General features: G+C 55.4%; 2 protein-coding genes across 4 annotated transcripts; one reads left to right on the top strand and one right to left on the bottom strand.

Moving 5' to 3' along the window:
- The first annotated feature begins 1,105 nt into the window (after nucleotides 1-1,105).
- GADD45A (growth arrest and DNA damage inducible alpha) lies at nucleotides 1,106-3,009 on the top strand. The gene is made up of 4 exons (XM_059853544.1): nucleotides 1,106-1,265; nucleotides 1,349-1,450; nucleotides 1,537-1,750; nucleotides 2,301-3,009. The coding sequence occupies exons 1-4, from the start codon at nucleotides 1,222-1,224 to the stop codon at nucleotides 2,412-2,414; spliced, it is 474 nt and encodes a 157-aa protein (XP_059709527.1). The 5' UTR covers nucleotides 1,106-1,221; the 3' UTR covers nucleotides 2,415-3,009.
- A 1,811-nt stretch (nucleotides 3,010-4,820) lies between these two features.
- On the bottom strand, nucleotides 4,821-23,392 carry GNG12 (G protein subunit gamma 12). Of its 3 annotated transcripts, none has more exons than XM_059853541.1 (4): nucleotides 23,278-23,392; nucleotides 15,763-15,820; nucleotides 7,005-7,204; nucleotides 4,821-5,856 (listed from the first exon to the last, which is right to left on the bottom strand). In XM_059853541.1, exons 1-4 carry the CDS (start codon nucleotides 23,374-23,376, stop codon nucleotides 5,731-5,733), a joined length of 483 nt encoding a protein of 160 aa, XP_059709524.1. In that variant the 5' UTR covers nucleotides 23,377-23,392; the 3' UTR covers nucleotides 4,821-5,730. The 3 variants fall into 3 exon arrangements, with proteins under 3 accessions (XP_059709524.1, XP_059709525.1, XP_059709526.1); XM_059853542.1 differs by having other exon boundaries at nucleotides 7,005-7,121; nucleotides 23,278-23,359; XM_059853543.1 differs by having other exon boundaries at nucleotides 7,005-7,124; nucleotides 23,278-23,350.
- Nucleotides 23,393-24,345: the final 953 nt, after the last annotated feature.

Below are 24,345 nucleotides of genomic sequence, written 5' to 3'. Positions count from 1 at the left end.
CACAGCCAGGTTGGGAAAGAGCTCTGGCTGTGGGAGGATGGAGGGGTCTGGGTGCATCAGCTGAGAAAGCTTTGACACAGCAGCCATCAGGAGGAGTCCTGCCCGAAGGTCTCAGGGCTGACACGGGACATCTGGAATGGGAGCAGCTTCCGAAGGAGCACCGAGTTCTTGGAAAGCTGCAAAGGGAGAGATCACAGATCCCAAACTGATTTGGGGTGGGAAAGACCTTAAAGATCACCCAGTGCCATCCCTGCCATGGCAGGGACACCTTCCACTGCCCCAGGCTGCTCCAAGCCCTGTCCAGCCTGGCCTGGGATGCTGCAGGGATGGGGCAGCCACGACATTGCCAGTGGTAAAGTCTGGCCCCTGTGTCTGAAGGCTAGTGAGGCTGAGTCTGAGCGCAGGGGAGCTCCCTGCAAGGAGCAGGGCAAGAGTGCAATCCCTGTGGGGGCAAGAAAGGCAGAGAACAACATCCATCTAAGGGGGGATTCTGCCCCTCTGCCCCTCCCAGGTGAGGCCCCACCTGCAGAGCTGCCCCAGCCCTGGGGCCAACATCAGCAGCACCTGGAGCTGCTGGAGAGAGCCCAGAGGAATCCATGGAGCTGCTGCAGGGCTGGAGCCCCTCTGGAGCCAGGCTGGGACACCTGGGGGTGCTCACCTGGAGAGGAGAAGGATCCAGGGAGAGCTCAGAGCCCCTGGCAGGGCCTGAAGGGGCTCCAGGAGAGCTGCAGAGGGACTAGGGACAAGGATGGAGGGACAGGACACAGGGAATGGCTCCCACTGCCAGAGGGCAGGGCTGGATGGGAGATTGGGAATTGGGAATTGTTCCCTGGCAGGGTGGGGAGGGGCTGGGATGGAATTCCCAGATTTGCTGTGGCTGCCCCTGGATCCCTGCAGTGCCCAAGGCCAGGCTGGAGGGGCTGGGAGCACGCTGCTCCATGGCAGGCTCTCTGTCCCGGCTCCAGTCCCGGTCCGGGTTCCCGTCCCGAACAGGGCCAGGCCCAGCCGGACTTGGCAACTTTAAGGGCGTGGTCTCATTTGCATGAACCAATGGGAGCGGGATATGCAAACGAGGGCGGCGCGGGTTGGCCGGGGCGGGCGGGGCAGCGCGCTCGGGGCGCCTTTGTCCGGCACGGGCGGCGGGGCCGGAGCGGCCGCAGCGGCCGGAGCGCGGTGTCGGCCCGAGCCCGAGCCCGAGCCCTGCGCGGCCCTGGCCCCGTGATGACTCTGGAGGAGCTGCCCGGGGAGCGCCGCGCCGCCGGGAGGTGAGGCCGGGGGGGCGGCGGGAGCCGGGCGGGGAGCGGCGCGGGGTGGCCGGTGACGGCCGGTGCGGCGTGTCCCGGCGCAGGATGGAGCAGGCGGGGGACGCGCTCGAGGAGGTGCTGAGCAAGGCGCTGAGCCAGCGGAGCCTCACCCTCGGCGTCTACGAGGCGGCCAAGCTGCTGAACGTGTGAGTGCCCCCCCCCCCCCCCCCCGTCCCCGTGTCCCCCGGTGCCCGCTGCCCGGTGCGCCCGCGGTGACGGCGGTGCCCCGCAGGGACCCCGATAACGTGGTGCTGTGCCTGCTGGCGGCCGAGGAGGAGGAGGCGGGGGACGCGGCGCTGCAGATCCACTTCACGCTGCTGCGGGCCTTCTGCTGCGAGAACGACATCAACATCCTGCGCGTCAGCAACCCGGCGCGCCTGGCCGAGCTGCTGCTGCCCGCCGCGGGCCCCGACCCGCCCGCCGACCTGCACTGCGTGCTCGTCACGGTGAGCCCCGGCCGCCAGCGCGGGGGACACCCGCGGCTCCCCGGGGCCGCCCCGGACCCCCCCGAACCGCCGCGCCCGGGGCTCGAACCCGCGGCCTCAGCGGGCCGAACCCGGGGGTCCCGCGGTGCCTCCCCCGCCCCGGACACACCGGCTGCCTTCGCCCCTCGTTTGCTCTGTTTTCCCCATCTTCTTCCTTTGTTTCTCGCCTCTTTCTCCCGTTCTGTCTTTTCTTTCCTTAGTTATCCGCTCTCCCCCCTTCCCTCTTTATTTTTCCCCCACTCCCTTTTTCTTTCACTCTTTCCCCGTTTTCTCTCCCTTCCCCCGCTTTTATCTCTCCCTCCTTTTTTTTTTTTCCCCCCTTCCCTACTCTGCCCCAGAGTCCAAAGCTAAACTCCTCACATGCTCCCAGGCCTGACTTGTTTGTTTGCCTCGCCAGCAATTTAAGATGATTCACACTCCTGCTCTTTCTGCCGTGCTCCCCCCACCCCCCCGCGCCGCTCTCGGGTTGTTTTTGCTGCCGTGCCGGAGCTTTTTGCCGTCCCCTTTCCAGAACCCGCAGGCGTCGCAGTGGAAGGACCCAGCGCTGAGTCAGCTGATGTGTTTCTGCCGGGAGAGCCGGTACCTGGACCAGTGGGTGCCGGTGATCAACCTCCCGGAGCGGTGACCCCGGCTGTGCCGCCGCTGACTCTCGCTCAGGAAGGAACTCCCTGCCCCGGCTCCGGGAGGGGAGGGAAAATAAAACCCGACAGCAGCAACAACAACAAAAAATAGATATAAAATAATAAAGCTAAAACCGATGTCATTTGGGGGGGTTTGGCTGGAGCTGAGCGATGCCGAGTGTGGGAGCTGAGGAAAACAGGGATGAGCCCAGCCCGACGCCCTCCCGAGAACTCCCCTCACTCCTTCTGTCCTTAAGTGCCACTTAAAGTTCCTGCTTTAAACACCTTAACGAGCAAACGAGGTTAATCGAGGCCTTTTGCCAGCAATGTTGTTGTATTTTTGGGATGTAATTCTCACGTTTTTATGCTAAGATATATAATAATAATAAGTTATTTTCTGATATCGATGGAAAAATTATTTATACTTGGAGGTTTGAGAACCGAAACACCCTCGAGCAGTTGGTCTGCAACCACGAATCTTCTCCCAGTTGGCTGCAAAAGCAGCGCCATTAATATAATTGTTTGAAATTCGAGTGTTTTTTGGGGTTATGGTGTTCTTGTTTTGTGTTTTCTTTTTTTGAAATAAAGTGTAAAATCCAACCTTTGGCCCAGGCTTTAATTTCCTCGCTCCACCAGTGCAGACACAAGGGCTGAGCAGCAGCTGCTTCCTCCTCCTGGCCATGGGCAAGGTCCTGTTGTGCAGCTCCAGTGTGGGTTCATTCCCGGCCCCTCCCAAGCAATTAAAGGCTGAAGCAGCCCATGTGCTGCAGGAAATGTTGGGAATGCTATTTATTTATTTATTTATTTAGTTTGAACGCTGCCACAACAGGAGCTAATAAAATAAAATTTTAAAAAAGGGCTTTGCTGCTGAGGTTTTTGTGCTCCTGCAGCTCCTCCGTGGCAGGTGGGAATCCTGATTCCCTGGGGGAGGAAAACCTGGCCTGGGGTTTGTTTGCACCCCCAGCTCGGGGCTGGCAGCTCTCAGTTCCTCTTCAATGACACAGCCAGGCTGGCGCAGGTGGCATTTCTCCGTGTGGCAGGACAATGCCACCCCTGCTGCTGGCACTGCCTGGGGACAGCAGTGACACACGCTGTCCCTGCCGAGGGCACCCAGCCCGGGCACGGGGTCACTGTGTCCCCAGCCCGGGCAGGATCCGTGCCAGCCTGGCCAGGAGGGGAGGCTGGACCTGTTCTCCCACTCCTGGGATGCTCCAGCACGAGGCCACCCTGTCCCTGTCCCCGTGTCCAGCCCAGGTGCCACCCACAGCACCAGCAGATTTATTTCTCCAAGCTCAGACTGAATCCAAACCCCTCTGGTTTCTCCCAGTGTCACCCCCAGCCCTGTCCCCACACCACAAAGTGGAGGGGTCCTGGGGGCACCTGGCCCAGCACCCAAATTCTCATTTTTCTCCCCAAATCAGCCAGCTTGGCCAAGGACAAGAGGGGCAGCCCAGTCATGCACCACGGTGGGGTCTCACCATGGGTTTTTCCCAGCACCTCTGGATGCAATGCTTTCATTTCTTTTTAAAAAAATCTGCATGGGCAAAGTCTGCATTTCCCCAGATTTTACAGTCTCTGTTCATTCTGGGGGCTTTGATGGCAAAAAGCAAAGTGCAAACGTAACCACTCCAGATTTCAGTGGATGTTGCATTTTAAAAATGGCAACTTTACCAAGAACACCTGGATTAAACGCTGTCAGATTTGGGCAGCTGTGCTGGATCCCCAGGCAGGATCCCACATCTGGATCAGCACCCTGCCACGAGCTTCACTGCAGGGCAGACCCCAAAACATCCCTGCAGCCCCACCAGGGATCTCAAACCAAACAAAAAAATTCCAATTTCTTCCCAGATTCCCGAGGAAACCACCTCCAGGAGCACGGGGCTCCTTCCCTGCCCACAGCCCCCCTGCAGCTGGGCACAGCTGGATTTCCTTCAGCCCTGCAGCCCCACGCTGAGCAATTAACAGAGCTCATTAATTCTGACCAGGGCTGTGACAGACAGACACAGACACGGTGAAGAGGAATTAGTGCAGAGCCACTTTGTTGGTTTTTTTCAACTGCCTCTAGAAAAATACTCTGATTACAAAAATAATTGGCAGGCAAGCAGTGGGTAAGCAGCAGGTTTCTCTGTCAGGCTGATTTTTGGAGCTCTGCCAAAGAGATTTGTCAAAGTTGAATTTTTTTATTCTATATCAAAAGTGGGTCTATAATTTCATATAGAAATGACAAATATGCAACATAAGTGAGAAGTGGTTCATGAATTCTGCAAATACCCTCCCAGAATTGCAGGGTTCTGGCAGATGACTTCAGCTGCCTGCACAGAAGGACATTTGCAGCCAGCTGAAACCAGGATTATTTTTGAACCCTTCAAATCTTGCTGTTAATATGTGAAGTTTATATATCTACACACACACACAGAGAAAGACTTTTTTATTATGTGTATATATAAAATATATACTAGATGGAAAGGCCCTCAATTATAGATGCATAACCACAAGCTGGAGCTAATTTGGCATTTTTCCTGTTTAAAAATGGATTTTTTTTATAAAAAAGAGTCAAGTTCTGACTCCCTGCTCAGAACCCAGCTGGGACTGGGAGCGAGGGCAGCGTTCCTCCAGCTCTGCCAGGGCACTTCCAGCCTCTCCTTCTTTCCTCATTTCTTTGAGGCTGTGTTTTATACTAACACAGGTGTTCTATTCGAGAAGAAAATGCAGCAGAATCCAAGCTGGAAGTTCTGCTTTTCCATCTCACAGAAAGCAGGGAAAGCATCTCTGATTCCCATCTCTATCCTTTAAAAGCCCTGGGATGAGAGGCCAGCAGGAGGAAGGCTGAGGCAGAGCTCCCAGGAGCTCCCCAGCAGCTGCTACAATCATTTTGCAAGGTAGATTTTGCTAGAAAATGCACTTTAAGTGTGCCTGTGCACAAACAGCTGCTGCCAGCACAGGCACAACCTCCTCCCTCCCCCCCCCCCAAAAAAAAAATCCATAATTTTATAAAATGTAAACCCAGTGATTCCATCAGGTCTCTACAGCTTTGCTTTATCTGCAAAGCTCAGGCAACTTTGGTCGTGCTGGAGTTGGCAAACGCCACCAGGACCCCCCGTGCAGAGACCCTGGAGCCCATTCCCTTGGCCAGGACAGACAGGGACCGAGTCAGAAAGCTCCTAACAGGGACAGGGATCAGCAGGAATGCCTTGGGGAGCTCAGGGAATGCTCTGGGCAGGCTCAGGGAGTGCCCACGGGCTGCAGGTACCTGGGGGAGTGGTGGTGCTTGGCCCGGCCCAGCTGGGCTGCAGGGGCTGGGCAGGAGGAGCTGCCCCTGCCCTATAACAAAATGCAGGTTTTCTTGTCCTTGAAGGGGTTCTCAGAGGCTGGGATTCCCATCAGCAGGGGATCCTTCTTGGCGTGCTCCTCACAGTACAGCATCAGGTCAGCCGAGGCCTTGGACACCTGCAGGGCACAGGGAATCAGCACAGAGGGGTTTGGCAGGGAAATGGCACCAAAATGGGGCTCAGGGCACAGGGAATCAGCACAGAGGGGTTTGGCAGGGAAATGGCACCAAAATGGGGCTCAGGGCACAGGGAATCAGCACAGAGGGGTTTGGCAGGGAAATGGCACCAAAATGGGGCTGAGGGAATCAGCACAGAGGGGTTTGGCAGGGAAATGGCACCAAAATGGGGCTCAGGGAATCAGCCCAGAGGGGTTTGGCAGGGAAATGGCACCAAAATGGGGCTCAGGGAATCAGCACAGAGGGGTTTGGCAGGGAAATGGCACCAAAATGGGGCTCAGGGCTGGGAGGAGCCACGTGGGGTGGGAGAGGTGCTGGGCATGGACTCGCTCTGCAGGGCTCTGCCTGCTGGTTTGATCCCCAGGGAAGGAGGGAAAGGATGGAGCCTGGGGCTCCCTGGGGCTGCTGTGACAGCAGGGAAGGCTCCACCTGACTGAAAACAAACAGGAGGGGCTTCCCAGCAGCACCACCAGAAACCAGCCATTTCCTAACTACAATACATTCTGAGTGCTTCTCCACCTACCAACTTTTACCACACCACACCATGAACACCTTAAAGCCAATCAGCTGAAATTGCCCCTCCTGAGTCCATCTTTCACAATTCTATTTCTCCAAAGAACCTAGTCTTATTTACAAAAGCACCCTTCAGAACTTGTTTCTAGCTCCATTTCTCTCTCAACAGTACCTGTCCTATTCCATTTCTAAATCAACATTTCTTATCTCAAGATTTACACACAAATCCACACTGTGTGAACCTTCTGTCAGACTTTAAGAATTCTCTACAAATCCATTTCCCACAGGGCTTCAAAATCATTCCAGGGGGGTTTTCACTTCTCCTGGAGGGACAGGACAAGGGGGAACAGCTTCCCACTGCCAGATGGGATATTGGGTGGGATATTATCCACAAGAAATGGATTTATTTATTATTATTTATTATAATTTAATTGGATTCGTTGAGCTTTGAGAGGGGCAAACTCTGAGCTGTGGGTGCACAAAGACACAAAACACACACAGACACTCTGCTGTGTCCCTGTCCCACAGCCAGGAGGGGAAAACCACGGAGGAGGAGGAGGAATCCCTCTGTGCTCACCTTTATCCTCTCTATGGAGGCCTCTATCCTGAGCTGCTGCACGGTCCTGCGGGCCTGGGCGATGTTGTTGCTCGTGGTGGCTGTTTTGCCTGACATGTTCAGAGAGGCAGGGAAGCTCTGCTTGGAAACACAGGGGGTTGTTATTCCAGCAGGCAGCACAGCACCCTGAGCTGCTCTTGCACACAGGCATCCACTACACACTGCAAAAAGGGATTTTTAAACATGATTGGTGCTGCATCCAACAGGACCAGTCGGCCAAAAAACAACTCTGGAGGTAAAACACCCTCCAGAGAAAGGCATGGAGCTGCTGTGCTGTCAGATTGTGCCCTTTTCTGAGCCAGAGATGGGGCAGCTGAGAGGTGTTTGAAAAACTTTAATTCCATTTTCAGTCTCATCAGAGGGGTGAGCCAACACAGATGTTAGAATTCACACCACCACAACCAGAAGCTGATTTACATGTTTGAGAATTCTCTACAAATTCATTTCCCGCACTGTGCAGGTTTCTGAGGCTGTGGCACAGCTTGGGCCACTGGATCCCCCCTGTGCAGCTTCCCCTGGGGATCCAGGGACCCCAGAGGGCTCTGGAAAGCCACAAGGTCCCTGGGAGCAGCCCCAGGGGAGGGGACAAGCTCCTGAGCCCAGCAGAGTGAAAGAAGGAGTGAGCCAGGATGGAACCACAGGATATTGGTTCCAACCCATCCAGTCCAACCATGCCCAGCAGTGCCAAGGCCAGCCCTGCCCTGTGTCCCCAAGTGCCACATCCACAGGGATTTAAATCCCTCCAGGGATGGGGACTCAGCTGTGCCAGGGCTGGAGACCCTTTCTGGGGAGAAATACCATCCCTGGCACAGGCTGACCCCAGCACCCCTGGCTGGTTCTCTACCTTAGTCCTGAGTGTCCCAGACCAGGCTGGACACTGGGACAGTGGGAGGTGTCCCTGCCATGGCAGGGGTGGCACTGGGTGGGCTTTGAGTTCTCTGCCAACCAAACCAGTCAGGGATTCCAAATTATTCAGGTCTGCAGGAATGCCAGGAGTTCAGCCCAGCCCTGCCCATGTCCCTGTCCTGTATCCCAGCAGGCTCCAGCAGGGCTCTGCTGGCTTTGCCCAGCTCCAGGAGATCAGGGGAGCTGTGTGGGACCCCTCCTGTGTGTGTGACCCCCACCGTGTGTGACCCCCACTGTGTGTGACCCTTCCTCTGTGTGACCCTCCGTGTGTGACCTCTCCTCTGTTTTTGACCCCCCCTGTGTGTGACCCCCCCTCTGTGTGTGACCCCCCCTGTGTGTGACCCCCCCTCTGTGTGACCTCTCCTCTGTGTGTGACCCTTCCTGTGTGTGACCCCTCCGTGTGTGTGACCCCTCCTCTGTGTGACCTCTCCTCTGTGTGTGACCCCTCCTGTGTGTGACCCCCACTGTGTGTGACCCCTCCTCTGTGTGACCCCCCCTGTGTGTGACCCCCCATGTGTGACCCCTCCTGTGTGTGACCCCTCCTGTGTGACCCCCCGTGTGTGACCCTCCCCGTGTGTGACCCCCCCCGTGTGTGACCCCTCCTCTATGTGACCCCCCCCGTGTGTGACCCCTCCCTGTGTGTGACCCCCCCTGTGTGTGACCCCCCCGTGTGTGACCCCTCCTGTTGTGACCCCTCCTGTGTGTGTGACCCCTCCTGTGTGTGTGACCCCCCCTGTGTGTGACCCCCCCCGTGTGTGTGACCCCCCCCGTGTGACCCTCCCCGTTTGACCCCCCTGTGTGACCCTCCCCGTGTGTGACCCCCCCCGTGTGTGTCCCCTCCCCGTGTGTGACCCCCCAGCCCTGCGTGGCCCCAGGCAGCTCGGTGCCCTTTCCAGCAGCCCCTGCAGGCTCAGGTTTCTCTCAGCCAGCCTGGCAGCCCGGCTGCTCTCCAGTGCCAGCCCAGCCGGCTGGGAGCAGCGTTTTCCTGCTCCCGGGCCCTGTTTGCAGGGGACATTCCTTGGAAAAGCTTAGGGCAGAGCAATTCCCAAGAGGCAGGAAGGGCTGGGGGAGGGACATTCACTCCGATCGGGTGCCACTAACAACTCATTTCCTGCAGATCCAGGAGTGCTCCCAGCCCCAATCCCCCCTGGCCTCGGCCACTGCCAGGGATCCAGGGTCTGGGAATTCCATCCCAGCCCCTCCCCAGGAACAATTCCCAGTTCCCAGTCTCCCACCCAGCCCTGCCCTCTGGCAGTGGGAGCCATTCCCTGTGCCCTGTCCCTCCATGCCTTGTCCCCAGTCCCTCTGCAGCTCTCCTGGAGCCCCTTTAATGAAAAATGAATTTTCCCAGCAGGAAACTCCAAGAGGCACTGCTGGAGCTGCTGGCTTCAACAGGGCTCTGCCCATGGAGCCCCAAGCCCCTCGGTGGGATAACAGGGAGCTGTTTCACAGGGACACAAAGCTCAGACCCACCACAAACACAGCCCCAAGTCCCACTCCAGCCCCTGCAGTCTTCCCTCACACTATTCCAAACCTGCAGTGTGAAAAACCCAACACACAGCAATTTATTTTTATCCAGCAACAAACGCAGCTCTGAGAGGACAGTTCAGGAGCTGCTGATTCCTCTAATTTTAGTACTTTTTTTTTTTTTTAAGGTTAAAAAAGTTGCAAAATTAAAAGATTAACCATTATCCTCTCATTTCACTGGGGAAAGGCCACACTCAGCCCTCCCTCCCCCAGCCCCAAAACCCCTTTTGTCACTGGAGCTGTTGGATTCTCTGGATCCATTCCCACCCTACATGGATTGACCTCCTTAGGAAACTTCCAGTGCTTATTTTCCCAGCTGCTTTGCTTTGTTAATAAATGAGATGTTTGGAAAAAACAAACCAAAACAAAACAAGCCAAACCGTAAGATTTGAAAATTAAATTGCTGCGTTTGCCCATCTCCAAACAAACACAAGCTTTAACAGCCCTCCTAAGATTACTAAATCTCTTCTGCAGGGAGATTTACAGCAACTAGGTCAGCTCCCAATAAATCTGTTTTCCTTCCCAGCTCCTGGCAATGGATCCGAGCTGCTGCAGCCCTGGGATTTCTCCCAGGGCACCCTGGACTTCCCAGAACTCCCCAGATTTAAACTGGAGGTGCCAGAATTCTGCAGAAAGTGGAGGCTCAGAGCCTGGGCAGGGTTTGCTGGGCTAGGAGGATCTGCCACGACAAGAAGTTGCTCCCTGAAGAAAGGAGCCCTCAGTTGGAGAGGGCACGGCTCTGATTTCTAGGAAATGATCCCTGGTGCTCAGCAGGCAGCCCTGAGAGCCTCCCCCATCCCAACCCTTCCCCTGGGATCTCTGGTGCCCCAGCACTCCCAGTCCCAGCTCCTCCTTCTGTGCTAAATGCACCGAAAATGAATTTTCCACAAGTTTTTCTGTTCACCACCTAAACCAAAACGTGGCTGGTGATCCAGGCCAGGCTGGACACTGGGGCTGGGAGCACCTGGGACAGTGGGAGGTGTCCCTGTCCTGGCAGGGGTGGAATGGATGGCATTTCATGTCCTTTCCAGCCCAAAGCATTGCAGGATTTTCTGCTGTGACCTCACACTGCTCCAGGCAGGAGGGGGCTCCCAGTAGGGACACTGGTGACAACCTCGGTCCCCTGGGTGTGACACGGCTGAGCAGGACCCAGGCTGGTGGTGACAGAGATTCCCAAAGCCCAGAGCAGCTGCAGGCACGGCTGCAACTCTCCCTTGGGTCTGACTCAGAGCCTAAAAGGAGACAAAAGATCAGACCCAGGACAGCCTCCCCTGGCCACCACCCTGCCATGGCAGGGCCACCTCCTGCTGTCCCAGGCCCTCCAAACCCATCCAGCCTGGCCTTGGGCACTGCCAGGGATCCAGGGGCAGCCCCAGCTGCTCTGGGCACCCTGTGCCAGGCCTGCCCACCCTCCCAGGGGAAATAATTCTCATTTACCCACTGAAAACTGCACAGGGGGATTCCCACCAGCCGCTCTCTGCCAGGGAAAGACAAAACCACAGGAAACTTCCAGTGCACTTCCTGCAGCCACACACCTGCACTTTTTCCTTTCTGGAAACACCTGCAGACAGGTGGAGCTGCCCCTCTTGCAGAGAAAAGCCCTGTTTTTCCAGGCCTTGCCCCATTTCTTTCCCCAGGCTTTAGGTAATGAGGTTGCCACGCAGCAGATCCCCAGATCCGCCTGGGCTGGCTGCCAAAGCCCAGCTCCAGTGGGATAATTAAACTCTGGACTGTCTTATTTACTCTCTCAGATCCAGGACTTGTGAGGCACCTGCTGAGTGAAAGGTAATTAAATCAGGCCTGCTAAAGCAGGGCTAGGGATCTGCTGGAAAGCCCAGCAGCTCTGCCTGGAACACAGCTCCCAGTTTGCTCCAGTTATGCCAAGCCAGCTCCTACTGGAGCAGCAAAACCTGGCTGGCAGCAGGAGAAAGCCTCAAAGGTGTCTTGTCACTGCTTCTTTGAAACAAAGCAGATTTTGAGGTGAATAACTCAAAACTTGGATCAACAGAGCAGGTTGGGCAAAACACAAACCAACACCAGTGACAATGACAGCACCTCCAAGTGTAACACCCTGCCAGCCCTGGTTTGTTCCCCAGCCCTGGTTTTCCAGCCCCTGGTTTGTTCTCCAGGGCTGCCAGCAGGGATCTAAAGTTACAGCTGACCTGCAAATGCAGGCTCCAAAGGGCTCTCCCTTTCCAGAGCCACTGGAGCCCTGCTGGGGAGGGTGGAAAGGAGGATGGATGTGCCAAACTCGCCAAGGAAAGGGCAGGAAAAGGACATGGGGTGTTCCCAATGTCCCACTGACCCTGCTCCCCTGGTGTGGGTGCCCTGCACACCCTGCAGGCCCATGGGGTGGGAGGGAGCCCCAGGAGTCTCTGCTGCTGCTGCTGCTGCTGGGAATCCATGCTGGAGCAGCTCCAGCCCGGAAATGTTTGGATGCTGCTGCCTGATAAACCAGAAACAATCTCCACCCTGGGAATGATCCCACTTCTCTTAAATACACAGGAATAGGGGGAAAAGAGGGAAACAAGCAGCTGGACAAGCTCAGAGCTGCTGCTCCCATCTCATTCCCAGCCCTGAGCTGGAGTTAAAGGTTCCAGTAATTCCAGCACGAGTGCTGCAGGTTTCCACCGACACCATTCCCAGTCCTGCAAATTCCCTGCTGTTTGCTGGGAGACTTTGAAGCTGGGTCTGGTTTGTCACCACCACTGACACAGGCTCTGGTTGCTGCTCCACAGCCCTGCCTGCAGAACCATTCTGCTCCCTCCTTCCTCCCTGGCATGCTTTCATCCCACTGCCTTCAGCTGGCACCCTGCAAACAATTTGAGAATAACACCAGCAAACCCCAAATCCCAACTCCAGCTGCCTCCTCTGAGCAACTCACACCCCCCAGAGCTCACAGGAATAAAAAGAATAAAGTTTTGCTTCTGCAAATGCAGGGATTTGTCGGGCAGGAAGGTGTTGGGAGGAGGAAGAGGAAGAGGGGATGCAGGGAGTGGCACCAAGCTGAGGGAGATCCTTATGGAGAACAGGGAGAAGGAGCCCCAAAGGCCCCTGGAGGGGTGGCACGAGCAGGGGGTGATGCCAGAGGCTGGGCTGGCCCTTGTCACCCACTCCAGGAGCAGGGCAGGTGTGGGGTGAGGCTCCCAAGGTCTCGGGGTGCCCTGCACGTGCTGCGCTCCCGGGAGCTCTGCGGGGCCCGCGGCTGGTCAGGACTTGAGCACTGGGGGTTGGTTTTCCTACAGGGCACCCTTGGGAGCTCAGGGTTTGTCATGACTTGCAGAACCTGAAAATGCTCCCAGTCCGAGCCAGGAGGCCACTGCTGGAACTGAAGGCGGGGCAGGAATAAACACCTCAGCTCTGAGCAGGCGTTGGAGCACAACTGGCCACAGCAAGAGCTGAAACAATCCCACAGGAGCAGCACAAACTCCCTGGAACTGTGACATTGCCCAGCTCTGATCTCTGATGCTTTAGGCCTCCAATGTCAGAATCTGCTGGAGGAACCTCAGTGTGCCTGGCTCTATTCCAGCCCAAGGCTGCAGAGGATTTGGAGGTGCAGTGAGAGCTGAGTGTCCCCCTGATCCTGCACATCCCAGAGCACAGCAGCACCTGGAACAAGGAGACCCAGGAAGGGTGGGAGAGGCACAGAGCCCCTGACAGCAGCAGCAGGAGGGGGAAAGGAGCATCCAAGGGGTGCCCCTGCCCACCTGAAACCCGAATGGCCCTCAGGGCTGCTGCTTCTCCCCAGCAAGGAGGTGCCTTGCCCTGGCAGGCACAAGGATCTTGGAAAGGACTTGGGAAGCCTGGATGGTTATTCAGGAAATAAAAGAGTGGAAGGGCTGGCGTGGAGGGAAGCACCCTGAGCTGTGTGCCTGCAGCACCTCTGGGAAGGCTGGGCTGCCATCCCACCCCAAAGCAAACCCTGCAGCCTCAGGAGCTGCTGGCACCTTCACTGGGAGCACTGGGAGCACTGGGAGCAGGCAGGCACGTCCCACTGCTCCTGCTGGGGGAAGGAGGGAAGGAAGGGAGGAGGAATTCCAGCCCAACAGCCCATCCTGGCTGAGCAGAGCTGCTCCCTGCCCCGGCCATGCTGCCAGCCTGGTTCTTGCTTCCAGCAGCCCAGGGAAAGCCCAGGGCTCTGCCGGCCCAGAGCGGGGCCGTGCTGACACCCAGTGGAAGCTCCGGGGCTGGAACCTTTTCCTTCTGCCAGAGAGAAAGGAAAATGGACCTGGGCAGCAGGAAATCAGGAAAGTGAGGGTGAAGTAAAGCAGGGATTCGAGATGCTTTTGGGTCCGTTCTCTGTTGATGGTGCTTTTGTCCCATCCCTAGAAGGGTCCAAGGCCAGCATGGAGCACCTGGGACAGTGGGAGGTGGCCCTGCCCATGGCAGGGTGGCACTGGATGGGCTTTGAGGTCCCTCCCAACCCAAATTCTGGAATTTCACGATCCTTATTCCCCCACACAGCGAGCAGAGAGACAAGTGGTGCAATATCCCACAGATTTCTGGGAGCACTCCTGCCCTTTGCAGACTGAACACAACATCCAGAGTGCAAACTTCCCAGGAAAAATGGCAACAGGGGTCACCCATGACCTCCCTGCTCCCATCACGGGGAAGGAGAAGGATTTTTCCACACCTAGCCCAAACCAAGCTGTGAGTAACAGCTCCCTGGCTGAGCAGGTAAGAAGGGCTGGATTATTAAGCAGGTCTGGATTTTTAAGCAGGACTCAGGTGAGACTTACAGGCACAAATATTTAAGATGCACTAGAAAAGGTTTAGGTTTGGTGAAAGAAAGCAAGATCCTCCCCAGACAAGATCCTCCCCCAGGGATCACCCTCTGGAAAAGGAAAGCTGGAGCATCTGGCAGCTGCAGGATTTGCAGTGGTTTTGGGGAGGATGGGGCTGCTCTGGGGGGCACCACAGCTGAAGGGGTTGGTGGAGCTCAGAGCTCAGATTTCAAACCCAATTTTGCAGCAGAAAAGGTCCAGCAAGGCCCAGCTCTGCTGCTCCTCTCCGGGAGGAGGTGCAGCAGCCAGGGCTGGATGAGAATTGGGAATTCTGGCAGATCCACCTGGTTTGCACAGGGTGCCTGTCAGTGCAAACACAGAATAAAAGCCCCTTAAAGCACAGAACATCCATTGGTGATGTTTCCTCCTTCAGAGAATTTACACTTGAGAGTAGTGAGAGGTTCTACTCCTGAGATGTTTTTTAAAAATTATAAATAAAACTGCCAGTGTCTTAATTGGGGATTAAAATCCTTAATGATGTGAAATGAAAGGAAACAGACAACTCCCAAGATCTTCAATTGGACTTGGTGTTCTGGGTGTTTAATTAAGGCTGTGCTCCTCCACAACCTCCCCTTCCTAAGTCATTCCAGCACCATCCTGCTGATCAAGCTGGGCTGCAGCTCCCTTTGATTTTCAAAGGCAGCCCCCACTGTGGGATTCTGTCAAACCCAATGCACATTTTGGGAGAGGAGCAGTGGAAAAACCTGCTTTTGCTTTCCTCTGCATTTCTCCCGACTTCACTTCTTACACCTTTAGCACACACAAAAAGCGACTTTTAGATCAAGGCTACTTTGAAAAACATCTGAGCAGTGTTATTTTAGAGACACTGGAAAAGGCACTGAACTGCAGGGCAGCCTCTCCACAGAAGGTCCCTGTTCCTCCCCACAGGGAAAGAGGGGAAAACTCCAAAGGGACATTTGCAAAGAGACCTTTCAGCTGCATGAAAATCAGGCTGCAAAGCAGGAGAGGGCTGTGCTGCCAGCTCCAGCCTGGCCCCAGGTTCTGTGACCTTCAGCAGATTCTTTGTCTGGCACTGATAAAGCCTGGGATGCCCTGGGGAGAGCCCCACGGGGCTCAGCTCCAGGAACTGGGAAGGTGGGAAGGATTTCACCTCCTCCTTGGCTGCAGGAATTTATCCAGGTGCCTGTTTTTAAGGATGGGGGGGAATATAGAATGATTTGCATTTTTTGATGGTCAAACAAAACATGTGTAGCACAGCAAAGACAGAAATGATGAAGATTTGCAGGCTGGTCCTTCCTAATCAGGGGAATAAACAAGGAAAAACTTAATTTGTGTGGGAAAAGCAGGTTTTTCTGCCCCCTGAATTCAACCCAAAAGCAGTCAGGCAGTTAAAATAATGAGGTGAAAAGTGTCAGCAATCCTGCCAAGGACTTTATATTTGTTCTGCTCCAGAATAAAATTAAATCACCAGGGTTTGGGACCTGTCATGCTGCTTTGTATTTTGCACGAAATAAAAGAACCAGAGTGGACTGGAAACTCACCTACATAGGCAGACTTGCTCCCTGTCCAGCTTGCCTTGATTTTATCGGTGTAATGATCCTGAAACAAGAATAAAATCAAAATTACAAGGATTTCACAGTGCAAGAAAGCCAAAGCTGGGGGGGGGGGGGGGGGTTGGCACTTGTGGCTCAATGCTAATCACAAAAACATTATTTTGAGATTGGAAAATCCACCTCAAACTTGGAGCAGCCTGGGATAGTGGAAGATGTCCCTGTCCAAGGCAGGGGTGGGACTGGATGGGATTTAAGGTCCCTTCCAACCATTCCAGGATTACTTTGACCCTGGAGACTCAGAGCTGTCAGCCTGCAGGGATGTGTCCTCCCAGCTGGGGGTGAATCAGTGCCTAAACAAGAGCTCACATTCCCTGTGGAGGCCTTGCACACCCTGAGAGAAACCTGGAATTCTATCAGCCCTCATTTCCTTCAGCCCCTGGCAGGGCTCTGAGCCCTCCCTGCAGCCTTCTCCTGTCCAGGTGAGCACCCCCAGCCCCCCGAGGGTGATGGCAGCCATCAGGTGATGGGAACTGAGAGAGAGCTGGAGCAGGGAGGGGATTTACAAGTAAAATCACCTTTCCCTTCACTCTGCTGGCTGTGCTGCTGCACAATGCCTGCAGTCACACACAGCTGTGTGCCAGGTTCCAGCACCTCCCAGTCACACAGGGGCTGGCAATTCCCGTGGGACCCTCTCCTGGGATGCCCAGTGTGGAACTGGGACCAGAGGCACTTCCTGAGCTGGCACAGCCAGGGCACAGCCAGGGCACGGCCGGATCCAGGGCTGCCACTGGATTTCAGCCTTTGGGATGAATCCAGCCTGCACTGCCAGGGGCTGCTGCAGCCCTGGCACCGAGCCCTGGGGCTGCTCCAGCCAGGGAGCCACCACAGCCAGCCCCTGCCCTCATTCCCAGGGAAGGAGGAGGGAAAAACCCACCTGAAATTCCCTGAGCTGGGAGGCAGCTGTGGTAATTTACTTTGGGGAATTTTGGGAGGAATTTGACATGGGACTTTTCAATTGTTTTTGATGATGTGGTTTGTTTTTCTTATTTTCTACATAAGCAGGAAGGGTGAATTTGGCTCATATCATTACAACGTGGTTTAGAAGGTCTCAAGACCCTTCGTAATAAGACTTTTTAAGGAGTTATTGACTAATAAAGTGCTGTCAACAAGGATATTTATGTTTTTGACTCAATCTTTAAATATTTCATTTTATGGACTCACGCTACAGTGTAAACTCTTTTGGCCAATCATGTTATGACACACAAACCCACAGTACTGCATTCTAAAGTGTTTGTTTACTTCTGTAATTACTTTTATTTTTTCTATCTCCTAAACCCTAAAACTCTAAACTTTCTTTTATTTAGCTTAACATGTCCCTGCTTTAAACTAGGAATCCACATTCTCACTTCTGGCACCTCAGTTTGGGAGCCTTTCCCAAGGTCTCAGATCAAATCCTGGGTTTAATTCTAAGCTTTGGCTTCCAGGCCCAAAGCTCTGAGAGTTCCCTGCATTTCAGATTCCAGCAGGCAGCACGGGCAGTATTCCCATTATAATCACACCCCACTTCCCGTGCTGGAAACGGGATCACACTTTTAACAAGTGCTGGTCAAATCACTGTGTGGAGGAGGAAAATAAATTGTGTTAAGGACAGTCTGCCTTGCCACAGTCCTTGTCCCTGTGCCAGGCTTGTCCTGTCCACATCCAGCAAGGAAACCAAAATAAATAAATGTGACACGTAACCTCCTCCACGGACGTGTGACTGCTGCACAAAATCAAAGCTGGAATGGAAAAGCAGCTCCTCTGCTTATCTGTGCAACATCCCAACCTGCTCACCCCCCCTGGAAACTGTCAGGGAAAAATAAGAAGAACTTTAAAATTGGCTTGTGCATCCTGAGGGGGATGCAAACACAGCCACAACAACCAGGGAGCACCCAGAATGGTTTGGGTTGGGAGAGACCTTCAGGGATCAGCCAGCCCAAGCCCATCTAAGGGCTACTACAAGGAATGCTGGATCCCCTGGGAGTGCTGGATCCCCTGGGAGTGCTGGATCCCCAGAGCCACGTGTCTCCCCAGGGGCTGGATGGACTCCCACCACACCCCACCTCCCGTGGGTACCCCCACTGCTCCCTCCACCTTCCTGCTTCTACCTCCCTCCCTAAAATCCCACGGGGAATCCCAGCACACCCCTGAGGAATTCTGTCACGGCCTCTGCTCTTAACGATTTTGAGAACTTTAAAACTGGCTTGTGCATCCTGAGGGGGATGCAAACCCAGCCACAACAACCAGGGAGCACCCAGAATGGTTTGGGCTGGGAGAGACCTTCAGGGATCAGCCAGCCCAAGCCCATCTCTAATTCACCTGAGCAGTGATTCCAGCTCCTGGGGCTGCCTTCCAGCCCAGAGCCACGCTGCTACTCCTGCCTAATCAAAGCTCCTATCAAACCACTCATAAACCCCACAAAGCCAGCATTGCTGGCATAGTTTGAGGCTGGAGTAATGCACCCCCTGCAAAAGCCTCCACTCTGAGGCCAGGCCCTGCTCGGGAAGGAATAAATCAGGGAAGGGCACGTGGGCTGAGGAAATTCCACAGCTGGATGGCTCCCAGTCCCTCTGGCCAAGGCTGGCAGCACCAGCCAGCTCCTCCTGCTCTGCAGGAGTTCCAGTTCCAGCTGGAGCATCCCTGCTTTGCAGGAGGAATCCCTTGCAAGTTCTACAGCAACATGAACCAGACTGAGCTGGGAAAAGGATGGTCCCTGTCCCATAGAAGTCAGGGACTTTCTGCTTATCCCAGCTCCAAGGTTAGACCAAAAATCCTGACCTTGGGAGGGGGACTGAAGCTACAAATTTATCCCTAATATCTCATCCAAACCTGCCCTATTTTTCCCTTTCTATGGTAACCACCAGTCCCTGATGTTTCCCTGGTTCAGGCAGCAAGGACTGGGCCCCAGGGCATCCCCCTGGCACTCTGCTGGAAACTGGGAGGGAGAATTTTCTCTGCTCAGCTTACAGCACCAGGAAGCCTCCCAGTTATGGGCTCTGGGGGTGGCTGGGCACAAGGAAAACCTCCTGGAATCACGGCTCAGGTGAATTAGCTCCTTTAGATGGGAGCACCAGACAAAACCTCCCCAATGAGTTCCCAGTGGCTCTGCACAGGGAATGGCTCTGGAGAGCAAAGGGGTGATGGCACAGAGCAGCTGGATCAAGACAGCAGGCTGGGAATGCAGGCTGGGAATGCAGGCTGGGAATGCAGGCTGCTCCCTTCCCAGCAGGACTGAGATGGGCTTTTCCACCTCCAAACACCCGAGAGCCAGGCTGGAGAACAGCCCCTGCACAGAGCAGGGCTCCTCAGAGCAGGGCAGGAAGGACTGGATCACACATCCACACCAAAACGTGCCAAAACCTCACCTGTCCCTGCACAGCAGGACTGCAAAGCCAGGGGGAAGGGATGGGAAGAGAAAGGGGGCAAACAAAGGGGGAGCAAGGCTGGCCCAGCCTGAGCTGAGCCCAGTGTTTAAACAAGGAGCTGATCCCAGCGGCCTCAGCTGCTGCAGCACAAATAACCCTCACAACACACTTTCTTCCCTTTCCCTCCTCCCCCTGGAACTCCAGCACATGCCAAGACGCTGATACGGACACAGGAAGCTGAATATAAACACATTGCCTGTTTTACCAAATATTCAAAGGAACACAACTAAAAATACTCAGCTGCTGGTGTCCAGGAACATCCCAAAGCTGTGATCCAGCCCCAGCCACGCTGCCTGGGGCTCCCAGGGAGCTGGGATTTGGGGCACACTGAACCCCAGGCCCCAGCTTTCAGAGAATCCCAAATGGTTGGGGCTGGAAGGGACCTTAAAGATCTTGTTCTGTTCCCCTGCTGTGGCAGGGACACCTCCCACTGTTCCAGGTGCTCCAGCCCCAGTGTCCAGCCTGGCCTTGGACACTGCCAGGGATCCAGGGGCAGCTACAGCTGCTCTGGACACCTGTGCCAGGGCCTGCCCACCCTGCCAGGAACAATTCCCAATTCCCAATATCCCATCCAGCCCTGCCCTCTGGCAGTGGCAGCCATTCCCTGTGTCCTGTCCCTCCATCCCTGTCCAAAGTCCCTCTCCACCTGCAGCTCCTTCAGGCCCTGCAAGGCCACACTGAGGTCACCCCAAAGCTTCTCCTCTCCAGGTGAGGAACCCCAGCCCTCCCAGCCTTTCCTCCCAGCAGAGCTGCTCCACCCCTGGCACCATCCTGGTGCCTCCTCTGGATTCCCTCCAACAGCTCCTGGTCCTTCTTCTCCTGGGGGCCCCAGAGCTGGAGGCAGCTCTGCAGGGGTGTCACCAGAAGATCCAGGAGTGGATCCTCTCCTTACCAGGGACACCTGGCTGGAAGGGGCTCAGCAGCTCCCCAGTAAGGAGTGCTGGATCTCCTGGGAATGCTGGATCCCCCAGAGCACATGTCTCTCCCGGAGCTGGATGGATCCCCATCATATCCCACCTCCCATGGGTTACCCCACTGCTTCCTCCACCTTCCTGCTTCTTCCTCCCTCCCTAAAATCCCATGGAGAATCCCAGCACACCCCAGTCACCCTGAGCACTTCCGTCACGGCCTCTGCTCTTTCTCATCAATCCTTGCAAAACACGGAATGGAAACTTTCTGCTTTTTTTTTTTTTCAACTTTCTTTCTTTTTTTCATGTCCCCAGTGCACCAGTGCAGTCTCACCCTTCCAAACTCCCCCAGGTGATTCCTGAGAGCAGAAATTATGTTGGGACCAAGAGCTCCCAACACTGAGTGCAGGGGGAGCTCTGAGGTTTGGAAAAAGGAGCCCCAACTGTGCAATAGTGCAAAATTCACCAAACAGCTGCACAACTCCAGCAGAGCAGCAATCCCAAGAGTCACCACGCATCTGCAGCTCCCATTTCCCAAGAAAAACTGAGTCCATGATGACTTTCAGGAACTGGGGCTGTTCCATCCCAATTAATGGGGTTTCACTCCAACTCCAGCCCTGCTCAGGGGTATTTCTGTGCCAGGACTTGGGATACAGCAGCCTTCCCCCGTTCCCAGCGTTTGTGTAAGCACAGATGGAGTTGCAGCAACTGAATCCTCCCAGGAATCCGGCTCTGTGGCCGGGCCAGGGCCGTGCTCTGCTTCCCTTGATAACTGCAAACCTTTGGAAAGGCTCCCTCCGCCCCCTGCAGCGATCTCTGCTCCGGCAAAGGGGACAAAGGCAAAGGCTGAGCCTTTATGGGGCTGCAGCACCGCGGATCTGCTTTCACAACACAGCACGGCCACAGAGGGACACTGGGCTCTGGGGAGCTGTGGCCAGGGAAGGAGCACCGTCCCACCCCACCGAGTCTGGGGTGTCCAGCACCTCCCAGCAGCTCTTGCAGGGATGGTGGAGCCACAGGAAAAGGAGGGAGAGGGGTTTTTTAAACAGGCAGGGAGAGACAGGACACAGGGAATGGCTCCCACTGCCAGAGGGCAGGGCTGGATGGGATATTGGGAATGAGGAATTGTTCCCTGGCAGGGTGGGCAGGCCCTGGGATGGAATTCCCAGAGCAGCTGGGGCTGCCCCTGGATCCCTGGCAGTGCCCAAGGCCAGGCTGGACAGGGTTGGAACACCCTGGGACAGAGGGAGGTGTCCCTGCCATGGCAGGGGTGGCACTGGGTGGGGTTTGAGGTCCCTTCCAACCCCAACCATTTGGGATTCCATAATTCTACTGTGTCACCACAGGCCCTGCTACAGAGAACTCCACGTGAATCTGGTTCAAATATTTTGAGTCTTTTTAGCAACAGAACCTAAAAGCTTAAGAACTTTCAGTACCTAAAAAGTTATCACATTATATTTGAAATCAAAAATATCTAAAACCTGCACCACCACTCAATAATTTGATTTAATTAAAGCAAGACATGAGAGATCAGTTGTTCTGCTGCCTGGGAGCCCAAGAAACTCTTTCAGGGCAAGAGGAGAACTTCATCTTTCAAGGAAAAATCCCCCACCAGCTGGGTGATTATGGAATGAGCTCAGCCTCAGCATCAGAGCATCATTGCTCCTCTCTGGAATTGATTGCTCCTTGATTAGAGAGATCCCAAATGCTGTGGTGCACCCCAGCCAGGATGGAATATGGGATTGAGGAGTCATTAACTCCACACTAATCCCTCAAGCTCATTTAGTGGCACCGAGCAGCACAAAATCCTGCCACTGTCCACTACTCACCCTTCACTCCCAGAACTGTGCCAATTCAGAATTTCTGAACCAATTCACACCCAGACAAACACACACAAGTAAAAGTGTCCCTGATCCTGGCGGTTCCAAGCCAATTATAACCCCGGATAATTGCCTGGGAATTCCATTTTGCCACTTTCCAATTGCCACACCAATTAAGTCATAGAGTCATGGAATATCCTGAGCTGGAAAGGACCCACGAGGATCATCAAGTCCAGCTCCTGGCCCTGCACAGGACAACCCCAAAATGTCACCCTGTGCCTTGCTGAGCTCTGGGGCAGCCTCGGGGAGCTCTGGCATTCCCTGGGGAGCTGGGCAGTGCCCACCACCCCCTGCAGGAAGAACCCTTCCCAAAATCCAACCTAAACCCCTCCTGACACAGCTCCAGCTCCCTCCTAAAAACACAATATACACTCAAAACCCTCTTTCCCCCCCACTCCCAACAAAGTAAAGAATTCAAGCTTGCAACAGAGAATCTCAATTTTTAAGTTACTACAGGAACTAAAAGCTCCCAGGAGTTGGGCTCGATGATCCGTGTGGGCCCCTTCCAGCTCAGGATGTTCTGCAATTCCATGATTCCGAGCAAACCTATTACTGCAACAGGGTGTGTAATCTCAGTATCAACACGAAACCTCCTGGAATAATGACGCTTCCCACTAATTAACCTCCTTCCCACACTCAGCCCACAGCTCCCCGCACGTGGGAAACTCCACAGCTCCCCGCACGTGGGAAACTTCCTCCGCCGGGCAGAGCTCCGTGATTCCAAGGAACACGCGTGGCCTGACGCCTGGGAATGCTAAAATTGGGAACATTTAAAGGATTTAGCTGAAAGCTGGGGTGGCCCCCGTGGAGCTGGAGCTGCCAGCTCTGGGTGTCCATCGGTGCCACGGGGATGGTATGGAGGGAAGGAGAAGGAAAGGAAGAAAAAATTGCCTATTTGACGATTACTTTTGCCTAATTAAGCACATCATTTTTTACACAATTAAGCAGATTTTCCCTCATTCCCGTGCCACTTGTTGAACCACATCACACCCGCGCGCCGCCTCCCGCCGGGAATCCCCCTCAGCACAACAAAAAATCGGTTAAAAAACCCACAAAAAAACTCCGGAGCAACCCCAAAAGCCGCCAGGCACGGCTCGGGCCCGGCCGGCCCCGCCAGGCCCGGCAGCCGCAGGGGCCGGGCTGGCGCTTCCCGCCGCCCCCGCGGCGCCGAGAGGGCTGTCCCGGGCGGCGGAGCCCGCTGTTCCCGGTGGGAACCCCCCTGTCCCGGGACCCCGGGATCCCGGTACTCACCGAGCGCCGCTCCCGGTGTCTCCACGGGCGACCGGAGCGGGAGCGGAGGCCACGCCCGCCGAGCGGAGCCCCGCCCCGATTCCCATCGGTCCCGCCCATCCCCGCGTGGCCCCGCCCCGCCCCGAACGGGGATGGGCGGGGTCAGGAGAATGGTGGGCGTGGCCACGCCGTTCTCCCAAATCCATGCAGAATTCCACAGTCAAATCCGGTTTGTTTGGGAAGGGGCTGAGTGAGAAAAGCGAGCGCCCGAGGGATCGGAGCACACGCGGGGCTTCTGGGGGTGATGGCCGTAGAGAATGCGGCGGGATGAAGGGGTGGGAGCATGGATATCCTGGGAATTTTGGGAGTCAGGTGTTGTGGCGGTCGCCAGGGAGGGGCAGGTGCGGTATTTGCAAAGGCTTGTCTGCTGCCCGAACGAGCCCGGCGTGCCTGTGCTTGTGGGGCTTTGATCCTGGGATCACCTGGGAATTCATTTGTCTCCAGAGGCAGGGGAGGGTGTGGATTGAAATTTGAATACGAGCTCCTGCCTGGGAGCTGCAGGAGGGAGAAGGGCTGGAAAATGAGCGTGGGGAGGCCCTGGGGAGATTCTCCGGGGAAAATGTGGCTGCCCCTGGGTCCCTGGAAGTGTCCAAGGCCAGGCTGGACAGGGCTTGGAGCAGCCTGAGATAGTGGAAGGATTCCCTGCCATGGAATGGGCTGGGCTTCAAGGTCCCTCCCAGTTTGGGATTCTACAAAATTCCAGGAAAACTGGGGAAGATGCTGCGCTCATCCCCATCCCCACCTCTGCCCAGAGTGTGTCCCCACGGAGCATCCCTGCCCTGAGAGCACCAGGAAAACCTCTCTCTCCTCGCCCTTTCCCACGGTTCTGCCCGATGCCAGCACAGGCGGGTTGTTGCTGTCCCTGGCACTGCCAGGCTGCCCCGGCTCCAGCCTGTCTCCAGAGCAGCTTTTATGGGAGAGGAGATGGGATCACCAGTCTGCCCGGCTCCTCTCGATTGCCATTCCAGCTGGGAAGGCAGGGATGCACAGGAGGACCTTGTCCTGCCGTATGCCCCAGTGGAAAAAACC

The sequence above is a fragment of the Haemorhous mexicanus genome, chromosome 9 (assembly GCF_027477595.1).
Source record: "Haemorhous mexicanus isolate bHaeMex1 chromosome 9, bHaeMex1.pri, whole genome shotgun sequence".
Taxonomy (NCBI): domain Eukaryota; kingdom Metazoa; phylum Chordata; class Aves; order Passeriformes; family Fringillidae; genus Haemorhous; species Haemorhous mexicanus.
This window is presented reverse-complemented; position numbering and strand designations above follow the sequence as displayed.